This window comes from Melanaphis sacchari, unplaced genomic scaffold (genome assembly GCF_002803265.2).
Source record: "Melanaphis sacchari strain LSU unplaced genomic scaffold, SCAv2.0 Contig44_pilon_pilon, whole genome shotgun sequence".
Lineage (NCBI taxonomy): Eukaryota > Metazoa > Arthropoda > Insecta > Hemiptera > Aphididae > Melanaphis > Melanaphis sacchari.
Genome location: NW_020271295.1, coordinates 1082663 through 1099585, shown reverse-complemented (window position 1 = coordinate 1099585; position 16923 = coordinate 1082663). Strand labels below are relative to the sequence as shown.

Sequence of the window (16923 nt, the reverse complement as noted above, 5' to 3'; positions counted from 1 at the left end):
TCATATTATAACCTATTTGTTTTTTATATTAGTAAAATATAGGTAACCTGTCTAGAAACCTGCCAAAACTAAAATGATTGGAATTAGTTTTAAGTTCATTAGTTCAAATTCGTCATGATTTAAGAATCAATTTTGTTACTTCTCAAGTACCTAATGTATTCGTAAGTTTTTTATTTTCATTAATCTAATAAATCATTCGAATCAAATTTAAATTTTAAATAATTATTTTGTACTTAACCTGTAATCCCATTACTTAAAATAGTTATAAAAATAGAAGGGAACGATCTAGGTATAATTTTGAATATTATAGGTATATTATCCACAATATACACATTTATCACGTACCTATATATACTCTTTTTGAAATTATTAATCGACACTTGAAATTTAATGAAATTTTTTTAGATTCTAAGCGAAGCAATTTACAATAATATGTATTTCTTTGTGTAGGTACAAATATACGAAAGTAGTTGAAAAAATGTTTTAACTATGAGCTATGAGGGCGATTTCTATTAGTAAATTGAATTTAATTTGTACTTTAGAGGGATTAAAATTCTTTCTATTTTTAATAAAGACTAATTACACTAATCTGATGATATATAATATAAACATTTGAAATTAATATTATTTTTTTTTTTTAAGTACCTATCAACCTATCTACCTATGTATTGATAAATACTAGATATTGTACCTAGTCAAAATGTTTAAAAATTTAATGCAAGATCATACACAAGATTTTTTATAGCAACTTAAAATTATTTAAAATCCTAACTTATAGAGAATCGATTTTTTTATAAGCTTTTGAAGTTTAATGTTGCTAATATTATTATATTTTACCATGACATTTAAAAGATTCTTAGTATCAATTATCCACCATTTCCTATTTATACCGTATATAATAACATTTATCAATATAAGTATAAAATTAAATGTATTCGTATTTCATATTAATATAATAGAACGTCTTCATTCAGAATAGAATTTCATATGCAACAGTTTATCACGAATTTAAATTTAATACATTTATTTTAGTGACTTTTTCAATGATAGAAGTTGCTCCAAGAGGGGACTAGGGGCTACGCCCTTTAAGCTCGTATTTTTAAAATTTATAATTTATATATCATTAAAATTAAAATAATAAAACAAAAAAACATATTATACCATCAACTTATAGCAAGTACAAGTGTGTAGTTAAAGATATGTACTTTTCACCTATACTTTGAAGTAAAAATAAACTATAAATTATAATAATATAAAATATACTATGGTATGATATTATGATGAATATTATGACTTAGCCTCCCCTATCAAGTCTTTTGAGCTACCCCTATTTAATGCACATTTGATACCTACAAGCTGTACAGTAGAACTGTTAGTTGTTACCTACTTGCCCACTTTTAATTATAACTTATAACTTATTAATTACAATAGATAATATTAATAATAATTGATTTGCTCGCTGGACATTAAAAAGTTATTTAAAATACCAAATCACGATGACACCAACATTTATATATTTTTCATATTAAATATCTTCTAATTTACACATTTTATATAATATACAACATGTTAATCTTCGTTTTCAACTTTTTTATTGCGGAAAATTATCGTTTACATAATATTATATTACGTAGGTATTTATACTTGTAATGGGGTTGATTGCTATTTTGTAGTGTTAATAAATTATTAATTTAATTTACTCATTAATTATTATATATTTATATGGACATATCTTATACAACTTTTTTGTTAATAGTACATGTATAGTCAGAGGGTAGTTGAAATTAATTACCAATATTAACGGTAGACTAGACGGAGAATTAATTATTTTTTTCAAGTTCCTTCGTATTTGTTTGTATTTAATATTTTAAATTGTAGCCACTAACGGTACGAGGAAGAATAGTCAAGAATATATTGTCATAAATCACCTTTGTTGGTTTGGAAACAAGTATTTTAAATTTATAAAATAAAAAAAACAAAACTCAAATACAACTTGCCATTAGATATCTAGATAAGTAGGTAGTTAATTGATGATGACCAAGTATTCGCGGCTCATAAATGGTTTCTTATTTGTGCGTTATAAATTTCGGAAGTAACGTGTTATAGGTACTATAAAAATTATGTACTTTGTCACTCATATCGTAAGACGTAAGTCACGTTACTATGAACGTTGTTCCTAAAAGTAGAAAATAACGGTGAGTCGGTGATGGATGAATGGACACGTTGACCGAATACATAGGGACACTCACAATCATTACTGCAATAAATCATTTGACATCACAATAAAGTGAAATTAATTAAATCAGACATATTTTTTAATAGTTTTTGATTTTTGTCAATCTTTTTAGTAATTATATTTTACGCTTTACATATTTTTTTTGTTTTATATGATTCTTAAACGTTATTTTATGTTAACAAAGTATAATTTTCACGAATGCACAAAATTTAATCCATACACTCAGTTTAACATTTAATAAAATAACTGTTTAAACTTTTCTGTGTATTATCTTGACGGCGATTTTATTTTATTTTTTTGGTTGATGCATTTACTTTTGAAACGGTCGTGTAAAAGTTTAGACACATATTTTTATATTAATTTGATTATTGTAGATTCAAAGCGGAACAATGGATGTTTTAATTTTACAATAATGTGTTTTTTCTTGTGTCTTGAGATCCTTTTTTATTTATAGAAAAGGAATGTTTTTAATACATATAAAAGCAGCGTGCAATAAGTAATATGTCTATACATAATATAATTTGAAGACTCGAATGAAAGAGGCATTCAGTAACGCTATTTCAACTTGATTGCATTTTTATATTATTATTTTTTTTTTAAATCAAGGGCCAATTACTCAGGAGGGTAATATATGATATATTTAACATTAGAGTGTTTAAAAATAAAAAAAAAATGATATTATTTGTGAAGACTTTTATGTATATTATTTTATTTTTTACACAATAATATTTTCAAAAAATTTAGACTAATTTTAAGATATTTGCTATTTATAGTACGAATCTATAATTTACATAGTTTCACGGTAAGACGGTATCAACTTAAAAGTTAAAATAAATAATAAATAATTATATAAACATATACTATTATAATATAACTAAATATTAATAGTATAGTAAATGTAATGCTTTAGGCCATATTAATAATAAAATAAATTAGTAATATTAAAAAAGGTAGGTAAGTGAGTACCGCTCTGCTGAACATTAAGTTTAGAGTGGGTGACTATTATGGATGTATTAAATTTTAGTAAATATACACTAAAACAGTAAAAATATATAGAATAAAAACATATTTAAATTTTTCATGCCTTTAAATATTTCAAAAACAGTTTAAGAAAATTGACAATTTTATTATATAATGAAAATTATAATACAAATATTTAGTGAAAATTTCAAATACCTACTGTTATTTTTTTTCGAAATATAAAAAAATATGGTTTGACAAGAGAATTATATTATGGGTGAATATCAAGTTTCGTAAATATTTTAACTTAAAATGTTCTTAAAAAATCAATTTCGCTTTATGTAGAATTTTTATATATGTGTTGAAGATTGAAAAACTTATAAAGAAGATTGTATTCAATTTTTGAATCTAAGATAAAAAAAAAAAAAAAATTTTTTTTTAACTACAAAATAATTTGATAATTTTGTGAAAATTCTAACTTTAAATGCCTATAAAAAATATTATGACTATAGATTATCGATATTTTTAATTTGGAAATTAACAATTTATGAGCAGCTTTACACTTCTTCCTAACAAATTATTTTTAATCGATATTTGTTGAAAGAAAACTAAAAAAAAATAGAAAATGTTAATAAAAATATTAAGTACCTACGGTTATTCGTTCCCGAGTTACATAAAAAAAATCAAAAATGATTTTGTTAAAAATTGGATTTACACAAAAAATTTTGTTTTTCCTTATTTTATTTTTTATTTTTCCTAATAATAAAAAAAATTAAGAGAAATTTATTATTTTAACTTCTCTAAAGTACCAACTTGACCTTGTTTTCTATTCAAAACTACCCTTAAAATTGAAAATCAAAGAATTTTATCAACTACTCATACATGTAAATAAAACACATATCATTGTAAAATCAATAGGTACATTCATCGTTCCACTTAGAATCTAAAATATAGCATAAAATAAACTTAGCAATTATATAATTTGATCGTCTTCGTTCAGTGAATTGTTTTTTGTATGTAATATTTTATTATCGTATTCAAATTTAATACATGTTTTACAACGAAGTTATTAACTATGAGGCACTCTTGATACCTACCTATACAGTATGTAAAAGATCAGTTGTCTATTCCCCCTTTATTTTGATTGAAAATTGATTATTAATTATTTAATCAACTACAAACCTAATATAAGCCTAACTTTACTTGCCTAAATTTTAGAATAAAATATACGAGTATCTACTTTAATTGAAAAATAAAATTTAATTTTAATACCTCAATACTTTTAGTATGCTCTTTGGTTGTTGTATCCATTTATCTAAATAAGGTTAACCATATTCATTTTTGTTATTTTTACGAGGAAACGAGAAAATGCTGTTTTTATCTTTAAAAAGACCTCGTTTTATAATGTTTATTCATATAAGTATATTATGTTAATTAGCAAGTTTCCTTTGTTCGAGTTTAAAACGACTGAGAAGTGAGAGATTAAAATATTAAAATATCATCATAATACAGTATATTGTTATAATAATCGTTAATTCGATGTATATTCTGCGCGGGTAGAATTTTAGTGATAATAAATTATTTTAATAGTGAGACAAATACGTGGTATATTGGTATATTGTGTGTATATATAAATAAAAAAAAAAACACCATGATAATCGATCATCGTTAATTAAATAATATACGTTCAATATGTAGATATATTATTAAATTGTTAAATATGTAAAAAATCTATAAAAATTACATCCTTGCTACTAATTTTTAACTAATAAAAGTAAACTATTTACTACTTTTAAACACCTATATAAGGTATATGTGCGTCATACATAATTTTATTTTTAAATTATAGATATAATTATAATTATTATTTGAATAATATAATTCCTACAATGCACATGTGAACTACGATATAAGTAGACTTATGCAATGTATTTATTACAAAAATGTTGAATTTAATTCATTCAAACCATTATTTATGTTTAGAAATTTATCATTGGATGTTTATTTAACTTGGTAGATGGTAAAGCATAAAAAATATTTACAAAATACGTAACTAAAAACTAAAATAATAGAATTGTATTAAAAATATTATTTTATTGGCGTTAACATATTATTGTTCATACATGTGTAATAACTAAAATATAATACGATGCTTTGTAATGTGTTGTATATTTTTATCACAATAATGATATAATTATTAAACATAGATACTATGTTACTATCACTATTAACCTCTTTTATATAGAATTTTTTTTTTTTGTCTATTAAGCATTTATATTTATTCTATCTATATTAGCTTTACTGGTTAATTTAAAAATACAAGTAAATAAACATTAAAAGAAATAATTGATAGCAGGATATAATTATACAGAGATAAAAATAAATGTTTGTGTTATCTAACAAATGAGTAATGTACATAGTTTTTGTATAAGTGAACAGTCGAAAAAACTCGTTCATCTTGTCAAACGCTTGTACATATATTAATATGTGCTCTCGTCTGATTATTTATTAGATTTAATCGTATGTATCAAACATTTCTTAGTCGATTTTAATCTTGAAATGTATTAATATTTTATTTTTTTATTTTTTTTTTTTAAGGAGTTTAATGTAAATTTTGTAATATTTATGCTAATATTTATCCGTACAAGTTATGCAAATAACTAAAAAATAATATTACTCATTTTATTATTATTTTTTTTAGTTCTATTTTACATCCTATTTGAATAAGTGCCAAAGTAAGATATTATTATTACTAATTAAAAAAATATGTAGTAAATATTTGTATATTTTAACTACCTATAGTTGTATTGTTTATTAATTAGTAATATATATAAAATACTAAATTATTACTATAATTTATTTAACTATTTACATATTGTATTTTGTGATTAATTACTTCAATGTCTATTTTTAAGAACAATTAAATATTTATCAGCTAATCAGTAATCAAACATAAAAATAAATTAATGATACAATTTTGTTTTTGATCGATTTTAACAAATAATTTTTAGTTTCAAAAGTTTTTTCTTATTCTCTATTTCATTCTACCCAAGATTAAACAAAAACTGTGTACTTTAAAATTATGCATATTTTTATATTTATCATTAAAGTTTTGATACAATAAATCTGAAATATAATAAATACTAAAACTAAATGTCTTTATAGGGTTTTTTTAAATTGTATTGCTTTTAATATACTATAGGTTAGGTTGTTTTTAACTCGCTATAACTGATATCGCTGTAATTATTTATAACTGCTTATTATTTTATTTTTAATGTACTTCTCAATATAATTTGATGAATTTTAAATTAATGATATAAACTTATAAATGTATCTAATATATAATAACTAATTGTTTACATTTTAATATAACTTTAATTTTAAATAAAAATATCGATTAAAATGCTTTTTTTCCCTAAGAACGAATCTAAAATTTTTTATTTTATTAATTCATTTATACATTAACTATAATTTATCTAATAACAATCATGTATGTTATTTATTTAGGTTTGCATAGACTTTTTTATGAATAAAAATAACAAAACGTCCACTTTAACTATATTTTTTAAATTTATAAACTATACACATAAAATATTTTTTACATAATAGTATGGTGGATGAATTGATTCAACTTTTTAAAATTGCTTATTTATTGAATTACTTTCATTCTACTTCTTCAAACGTGTTAGTATGAGTATTTAATTTGTTTAAAGACGTACTGTAAAATAAATACGTATTTATCTATTAGGTATATTATTTACCTTTACTTATTTAATTAAATTAGTTATTATATTGATATTGTTTCTATCAACTTGTACTATAACTATAACAGTTAGGTTCACAATTCGAATATAGAAATGTGCAAAATGAACTCACTCATCCTCTAGTTAATTTTTTCCTGGTTAGTATATAATTTTAAAATATTAGGCTGCAAAAATTCAATCTTAGTAGTATTTTTAATAAATTAGGAATTATTATTTTTTCTCATTGAGAAATTATCGTCAAGAGTATAAAGATTTTTTAGACTACATTATTTAAAGTTTAATTTTTTTAATTAATAGGTATAAAGACGACAATTACATAAAAAGTGGAGTTAATTGGGTCAAAGACCCAATAAAATTGTACCGAATCTTTTTAGTTCAAGTTTTCATTAATGAAATACTAAGAAAATTTATTTATTTTTTTTACAATTTCTAAATTAAACTCAAACAAAATATTTCTGTAAACAATATGGTAAAAGAATAATATAACAATATTATAACCTTTATGGCATTACTTAAACATGTAGAACATTTTATCAGATATACTGATGTGTGTTCGACAGTTACTCTGTTTACTTATTATAAATACTAAATAGATATTTAATATAAATAATAATTTGTACTTCGATAATTATAGTCGCGAGAATGTGATGGATGCCTCTTCATGCGTTTTTTTTTTTTTTATTAATATTATAGAGACTTATGTCCCCTCTAAAAAAAACAGTAGGTATTGTAGATATTGTGCTAGTAAAATAATCGATATTTTCAATATTTAAGATATGGATAAAAATTAAAAAGGTACTTATGTTGTTTGTCAAACTTTTTTTTTTTACTATTTGAGATCGTTTTCGAAATACTTACATTAAATAACACTTCAACGCGCGATTTTTCTTCTTTTTTTAAGTAATAAATAATTTGAAACTTTTTTTTTGTTGTTAGACAATTTAAAATATTATTAATGCTTATTTAATTTTAATCGTCTATACATTTTAATAATATTTTATTTTCAATATCAACTACGACGTAGTGTTCTTATGATTACTTTTTCTTTTTTTTTTTTTTTTGTGAAAATAAACTCTGTGTTATTTTATAAGCATTTAGAAAGTACAAAATCATTAAAGTTTAAGATTTAATAACTTTTTTTATGATAATTTAATCGGAAAAATAAAACACTACGTCACAAATAAAATTCCTTTTTAATGTGTGTGAACATTTTAAATCTCTAAAATAATTATAGTTCTGTTAAAATGTTTTCGCATGAATCTCATTTTTAGTCTTAATATTTGCGATGGGTTGAGTCCTCTTGAGTATCAATACCATTGTAAAAACTCCGTAATAATCAAGTAAACTTATTCTTTTATTTTAGATTTAAAAATCTTACTAAATAGAAAAATGAGGACCGTGTGTAATGAATCTGATCGATCAGTGTTTAATGACTACGAAGAATCAATAATATTCGATGAAGATGATCCTGATTTTAGGCCTAGCGGCGATTTAGAATGCAGTTGCGACAAAAGTACTGGTAAGTCAATTTAAAAATTTGAAATTTACATTACCCTTAAAAAGTGATTGATGTTAAACTTTGGATATGAACTTATTATGTCAAATTTATTCAAGTAATGTCAATAATACAGTTGAGCAGGAAAAACACATAAATATTCAACTTTGTAAGTGATTTCTGATAGATTGGATTTAATTTTTAATTAAGGTGTGGGGGTAGGTAAAAAGTAAAAAAATCCAGTACTCATTAAACGAATATTTTTTTAAACTATTTTGGAATATTGGTTTCTCTTATTTCATAGCTGTGCAATAAAAATTTCATGTTTTAAATATTGTTTTATATATGGATTTTGTTTTAAAAAATCTGAATATTGAATAATTTTTTGTTTGTATAGGGTTGTTATTGGTTACAGAAAAAAAAAAATTATAATTTTACTTCTATATTTTTAATTTTGTCAAATCCACTCGAATTAATCTGTCAAAAATATATTTAATTTACATCACCTATTTAGTATTTACTATTTATAAAATGGTCCTATTTATAGTAATATACAGTATTTATAATAAGGTATTATTAACTCAAAGGTTAAAACAAAAGTACAATATGTTTTAGTTATTATAAAAATTTAAATTTAAATACTAATAGATAATTATATAAAAAATGCAAAGTCTTACAATCAATGAAATTGACCTAACATAATAATAAAAGTAGAATAAATTACTTTAATACTAATATGTATCAAAACCATATTATCATGAAATTCACTTAATGATATAGACTAACAGACCGTTTTTGTTCAGAATCGTTTTTCGTATACAATGAAGCATTATTAAATTCAAATTTAACACACCCATTACCGTGACCCACTCAATATATTCTATACAACAGAACGTTACCCATTTCCACATTTTTATTGTTAAAGTAAATTGACTCAACAAATTTTAAGAGAAAAAATATCATTTTAAAATGTTCTCAATTTTCTCTTAAATAATATTATAAAAATTATACTTGGGACTCAAGATAATATTTTTACTTAAGCATTTTATAATAGATCAATTTATTCTGATAGTAAAGATAAAAAAATAAAATAGATGATTCTTATTTTTTCTATACGAATAACTAGCCATTTTACGCACTAGTAAGACAAAGGCAACACTTTTTATTGATTTAAATACAAAAGAAGAACATTCAATTTAAAATTTTAACATTTATTTTTACTATAATATGAATAATGAGGTAGCTTAGTATAATTTATTGTTATTTAACAGTTCTTTGTATAGGTAATGATTATTAACAGAGTAAGAAATTAAGATAACCTTCAAAAGCTTGATAGAGTTAAGATAAAACTGCAACGGAATAGAAACATCCAAACGTACCTATACCTATTTATTTGTAAATGCATATATTTTATATCTGAGGTTAATTACTTTCAACCTATATAAGTAACATAATATTATTTAAAATTAAAAATAAATTTAAATAAGGAAATAGCATAAAATAATATTATTAAACTTTTGTATGAAATATTTATTTACCTATTAGCTAATAATTATTGCTCATCATAATATACTCGTTTAAGAATTATATTTGTACACACTATTTATCTATATTTGATTTTGCCACATGTGATATTAGTGATACTACATATATAATATATATAAATAATATATTATACTGAAGTGCATATAGGTATTATGGATGCATGTATCATGTCTGTAAAAGTTAATTATTGGAGGTTCGAATATGGTTATCTTTATTATTAACTTTTTTTGTATTAATTATACATCTATGTTATATTATATGTAACATTTATCATATGTTAACATTTATAATTGCATTACCATAACCCAAGTATTTAGAACAATTATAAAATTTATATAATAGATATATTGGGTATTACTGTAATAGGTACATGATGCATATCACCTTAATAGCATAGCAGGTAGGTAAGAGATCCGGGATTTAAGTGAGATTTATTGATTTCCACCAAAATAAAAACATGTTTTAATTTTAACCTTGGCATTGAAATCACAATCCAGAATCATAATCATATTAATTTAATTGTCAGCTGTTTAACATAAACTTTGTCTAAAGTTATGTTTATAAAAATGCCTTTAGGGTATTATAATAATTACGTCTCTTTTAAACAGAAACCTGGTTCAAATTTTAAGGAATCTAGACAACACTATTTATTTACGTATTATAAAGCTATGCTAAATTAAATATAAGTTTATTTTTAATTATTTAATATTATAGATTCAATTCTAAACACCAATGATTTGCTAAAGGTAATATTATTATATCAGATACAGCTAACTATTATAATAGTTCGTCTGTTTAGGTGTTTAGTTTAAATTTGAAACACTAAGATTTGTTATTTTTATTTGTAATTGAAATGATTTATATAAATGTGTTGTTATTTATTATTAAATAATACAATTAATATATTTTATACTATTTAAGATAAAATTGTTAACGATTTAATACTTAATACTATAGTTTTTCTAATTATTGATTTAACAAATTCTGCTCAGACAAAACAGAATTTTAAAATATCAGTATCGAAATTAAATTTAGGATTTTAATATTTGATAGCTATTAAGAAATATTTTGTAGGTAAAAACATTTGTAAAAACAAATATCAAAAACTATAAAATTAATTTCGTATTCTAATTATACTTTACAAGTAAAGATATATTAATACTATCTTAGCATATTTTGTCTTCAATTTTTAAATTTATCACATCATAAATTTGATTTTAGTAAAAGTAATTTTGTGTCATTTATTTTAAATTTTAATACATATAGCATTTACCATATATGTAATTTAAAGTGAAGAATGTTATCTATAAGGTATCTCGTAGGCTTGTATTGATATTTAAATTTTAAAGTGTAATTTTTCCACAAAATGAATGTATTAATTAAATACAAGATTACTTAGGTAATATTATTGCTTTAAAATTTGATACTAAGTATTAAGCAAATTTGTTATAAAATTTATACGTAGAACCAACGATACAAATTAATTTACAGATTATTTTTTGAACACAAATTTCTTTTGTTGTATGTAGCTATAAGATAGAAGTACACATGCAGAGTAGTAGCTACTTTGTACTAAAAATACATTAAAATAAACCTTCCTCACTTAAACTTAAGTATATCATTGATTATACAATAGTTAAATGTAAATTGTTAATTAATGTTTATTAATTACTAACTGCATACTATATCATAACGAGTGTAGTATTTGGTAATTACTTCACAATAAAAATGAATATATTTATTGTAGACTTTGTTTCAAATAGAACAAAACATTAGGTTTACAAATACTGCACATGCATCTGTCTCCAAGGTAATCACGATCATGTAATATTTTATTATTATTATTATCGTATATAACTAAAGAAACGAATTTAAATAGTTAAGAAACTATACCTACTAAACCTACTTTATGTATTTAAATAAATATAAATAAATATTACACTGTTATCCTTAGTCATAAGCACTTATTGAAGAAAATTAAGTAGCGTCTATTGGAGGAGGGGTCCTAACAAGCTGAAGCTCATTCCACATATATTCATTTATTTCAACGTGTTTATATAGATAAATGATATTTTATTTATCATTATTATTAATTTATTGCATTCAATTTATGCAATTGTCATTTAAAGTATAAATAACTTCAGAAGGTGGGGATATAATGGTGGCGCAAACATGTCTGATAAAAGAAATGATGCTCAAATTTTAATTCAGAATGACCAACCACTTACACTTTATATGCATTTGTTCAGTCATTCATTAAATTTAAATATTTGTTTATTTAAGTCTAGTAATATTCCGTCAATAAAATATATTTTAGAAATTGTATCTTGTGCTGCTAATTTTTAAGTGCATTTGCAAAAAGAGGTTAAAAAATAAGTCAGTTGTTGAAGTAAGCATAACTAACAATTTTGAACATAGTAAAAAAATTAAATTAAAAAACTATGTGAAACTCGATTTATTGAATATCATAATGCACTGATAACATTTAATAGTATATTGTATGTAATTATGATAAATTAAAATGTTGAATCTGTTATAGTTAATGAAATAACTAAAACTTATAGATTATGTATGTCATTCAAACTTTAGTTAGTTATTTTATACATTCCCGTTGTTTACTCCATTAATGTGTTAAATAATTGTACAAGTATTAATAGTATTATACAATATTTACTTTAAATTACGGTAAACGTAGTTCACAAAAATGTGAAATTAATGCAATATAATAAATTAAATATTCATTAAAAGTTATATATAAGTTATATACCTATATTTTTGTACTAATCTTAAAAATATGTAAAACATGTATATCAAAATTCTATAATTATTCTAAATAGGTAAAATAAATCTTTAGTCATGATTACGTATGCTGGTTAATAATTATTATTATTTCAAGTATAGAGTATTCTCGTTTATATTGTTTCAAGACAATTAATTTAAATCTGAAGTGTTTACATAATATTTTTAAATTCTGTATTGAGTAATAAATACATTAATTTTACAAAAATATTTGGCTTTTTAACTTTGAGGGTAATTTAGAATAGAAAATCGAATCTAGTTGATACTTTATAGAGGTTAACATAAAAATTCTCCTAACTTTTTTTTTATAAAAGACAAAAAACAAAATAAAAAAAATTATATAACTTTTTCAATGCATGTGTAAACATTTTATCAAAAAACCAAATTGATTTTTTTATGAGGATTTTAAATTCAAACATTTATAACTATTCGATATATTCACCCGTAAAATAATTATTTTTATATTTTGTTGTATTTAAAAAAAAATCATATATATATATAACAATAAGTACTTGGAATTTTTACAAAATATTTATATTATCATTTCCAATATAATAACATTTTAAATTTTTTTTAGTCAATCTATTTTCACTATTTTAGAGTATTTACATGTTTTGTATTTATATGTTATTAAATTTTGAGTTATATTAGTTGATATAGTATAATAAAAAATAAAAATATATATTATTATAATAATTAAATATTAATGATATAATAAATGCAATATTTTTGGAATACACTTTAACAACCTACCTCCCTAATATTAAAAGTAAAATAAATGGCTTTAATTATTAATGAAAGTTAATTAATTAAAAAAAAAAAAAAAAATGGCTTCAATAGTTATATAAAAAATTATGTCACAAAATATATTTAATGATTGTAGCTCACAGATTGTCAGTGAGTTATGAGAAAGAATCTTGAGTTTTATTTTTAATTAAATATGTATTAAAATTAAAAATTCTATGGATATTTACTCACTAAAAAATTTTAGATTAATTTAATTATGGTAAAGATTATTTATAAGGTTCTTTGTATTAAATAATTAAACTGTCAAGCTTTTTTATTCAACAACAAAAAATTACATCATAGGAAAATTAAGTAAATTAAAATAAGTTAAAAATTTTAATATCTATAAATAACATTTAACGAGCCAAAAAATTCTTAGAATAATAACAAATCTAGAAAATCTAGTTTTGCGTAAAAATTCCAGTTTTTTTCCTTTATATTTTTTTTCAGTTTTTTTTCCGGTTATTGTAAAAAATGCTGAAATTTTTACATATGACCTACTGAAGTATTGAGGTACCAACTAGTTTCAGATATCCACCTGATACTACCTTTAAAGTTGAACATTTTTACTATTTCAAAATGGCTAAATGTAATGACAGACATAAACAATCACACATCATTCTAAAATCCGCTTAGAAACTAAAATAGGTACCTACCTACCTACATTGTGTTTAATATTTGAATAATTTGATACGCGTGTATTTTTTAGAAATATAAAACAAATTTATTATGTGTAACATAAATTACTAACCTTGATAGTTAAATAAATACTTGTTTTAAACTATTACAAAAATGCCTAAAGTTTGCCATATATAGTTATCATACAAGTATACAACTAACAATTCAATGAACCTGATTCAGACTAGTTCAATTCAAGGTAAATTGTTAAATTAAATGTAAATCCAAGATAGTTTTTTTTCTTATCAATTGAATAGTGAATACATAAATTATTTTTCTTGTAAAAGATACTGCAGTTACTACCCATTAATTTTTTCAGCTTCACAATTGACTGCAATAAAAAAATAAATTATAATTTCTTTGTGAGATTTATAAGGATTATCTTTTATTTTTTGCTTATCGAAGCTATATTTATCACAATCCAATTACCCAAACTATTAAGTGTATAACGAACCTAGATGATGTTTGTTATTTTATTAGTTAACTAATATTAGAGTGGATTGATCAATTATCAAATTTAAAGATCTACCTAATCTATATCATCTTATATAAGTTTTTATTAATGTTTTAATTTTAATTAGTATTATAAAATTATAAATAAAATAATGACTATAAAAAATATAATATTATCAATATATTACATGATATAAGTTATAACTCACTTTAAATTTAAAATATCAATAAAAGCTTAGATAATAAATCAAAAGCCTAGAATTTAGATAATATTCTTACCTTTAAGTTTAATCAAAATAATCATAATAATTTTAATATTAAAGCTAACAACACAAAATTGATTTTGTTGAACGCTTATATTTGTAAGACGTAGACAATACGGATTTCATTCAACTTAAGATTTTTTTTTTAAATTTAAATTTAAATCTATTACTTTTAATAGTTTTAATAACATTTATCATTTATAATGTACATGTTAATAAAGTTAAAAAAAATAGCTACCTATGTAATTGTATTAAAATTCTTTTTGATATGTCACAATTGTCTACAATGACATTTTTACAATTTTTATTATTAACACTTTTTTAAGTTTATAATTATTATTCTTTTTTTTTTTTATGATAAAATACGTATTTAATTTTTATATTTCATAAATTTCGAATATTTTAATTTTTTTTCAAATTTTTGACTGATATATGAAAACAAAATCTTGAATGAGTAAATAATCAGTAATAGTTTTTAAGTTGTAAATATAGTTACTTAAAGTTTAATTGAACGGAATTAGAGTGAGAGAGTGGTATACCTCAAAATTTTGTTCAATTTGTGTATAATTAATTTAATGATTATACTAAAAATACAAATCTTTAATGTATTTAAATCAATGTACGTAATATTATATAATTAAGTAATATAAATTACAAATATCAAATGTTGGTTTCAAGAAATTTTTTACCTAACCTAACCTACGATGGTAGTTCTCGTTCTGAAAACAATAATAGAGTATCACATACTTCAATACACTATAAACATATTTACAATATAACAGTAAAAAGTTATGACAATTATATTGTTAGCCAGCTCAATAGTAGATCAAACTCCATGACCCTTCGCATAATACGCTACTGTGTTTTATTTTAATATTATTAAATATTCCATTTTACAATCTATATTCATTTATGAAATCTGAAGCATATAAATTAAATTTAAGATTTAATCGTCAATATAAATGTTAACTCATATATTTATATAGGTACTTATAATTATTTGTTTTGAATATATTGTTATTATTATGAATTAATACAATAAAGAAAATATACATATCTTTAATAATATTTCCTATCAATAATTATTGATCGTTTAGCAATGTGAATAAAAAAAATAAATATGGGTTATGTTAAATTGTAGGTAAAAGTTCATTGGCAGTTTATTCACGTGTAACTCCACATAACCACGTGACTGATTAACATTTTAAATTCGACGAATATATAGATTTTACAACGATATGTGGTTTTTATTTTTTTTGTATTTTTGTGTATGTTATGAGTCATTTGTAAGAAAAATAAAGTGCTTTAATCTTTAACTTTGGGCGTGTCATTTAGTAGCAAAATGGATTTGGTTAAAATCTTGGCCTAGGTACTTTAAGAAGTTGAAAAAAAATTATCAGTACTTTCAAAATAATCGGGGAAATCAGGAATATTCAAGCAATACTTATAGATTTTCAACAAAATCAATTTTCTTTTTTTGTAGCTCAAAAAGGAATAACAATGGTTAAAATAATTGTAAATATTTTCAATTTTCATCAAATACTTATCATAAAATTTTGATATTTTTGAGTTATTTTGAGTTATTTATAGACATTAATAATTTTTGATTTTAATTTTTTATGTGTATCAATAAATTTTTGTTCTGAATCAAAAAGACTAATCTTTAATACAATAGGTTCCTTATAAATTATTTTAATATAAATTAAAAAGTTATGAAAAATACAGTCACGTTTTTTTTTTATTATTACACGTTTGAAGTTCAAATTTTGCTAAAATCACGATAATATATAAATTATTATAACACATTTAATTTTCAAATAATCCAACTTATCGTATTACTATAATAAAAAAATTTTAAAAAAAAATACTAATTGCAATATAAATACGTCTTATATAATAAAATATCATTAGAAACACAAGTAAAATTATATAGGTTGACAGACC

At 21.6% G+C, this 16923-nt stretch overlaps 1 protein-coding gene across 2 annotated transcripts in view; it reads left to right on the top strand.

Moving 5' to 3' along the window:
* The first annotated feature begins 62 nt into the window (after nt 1-62).
* LOC112598035 (protein pinocchio) overlaps nt 63-16923 on the top strand; it is a 39720-nt gene continuing 22859 nt past the window's right edge. Inside the window, exons 1-2 of one of the 2 annotated variants that reach the window (XM_025344346.1) lie at nt 63-161; nt 8324-8479. In XM_025344346.1, coding sequence (XP_025200131.1) covers nt 8350-8479 — 130 coding nt within the window. In that variant the 5' untranslated portion in view covers nt 63-161; nt 8324-8349. Of the gene's footprint in view, nt 162-5823; nt 5932-8323; nt 8480-16923 lie in introns of those variants that run through there. The other variant, XM_025344345.1, reaches the window with a different exon arrangement.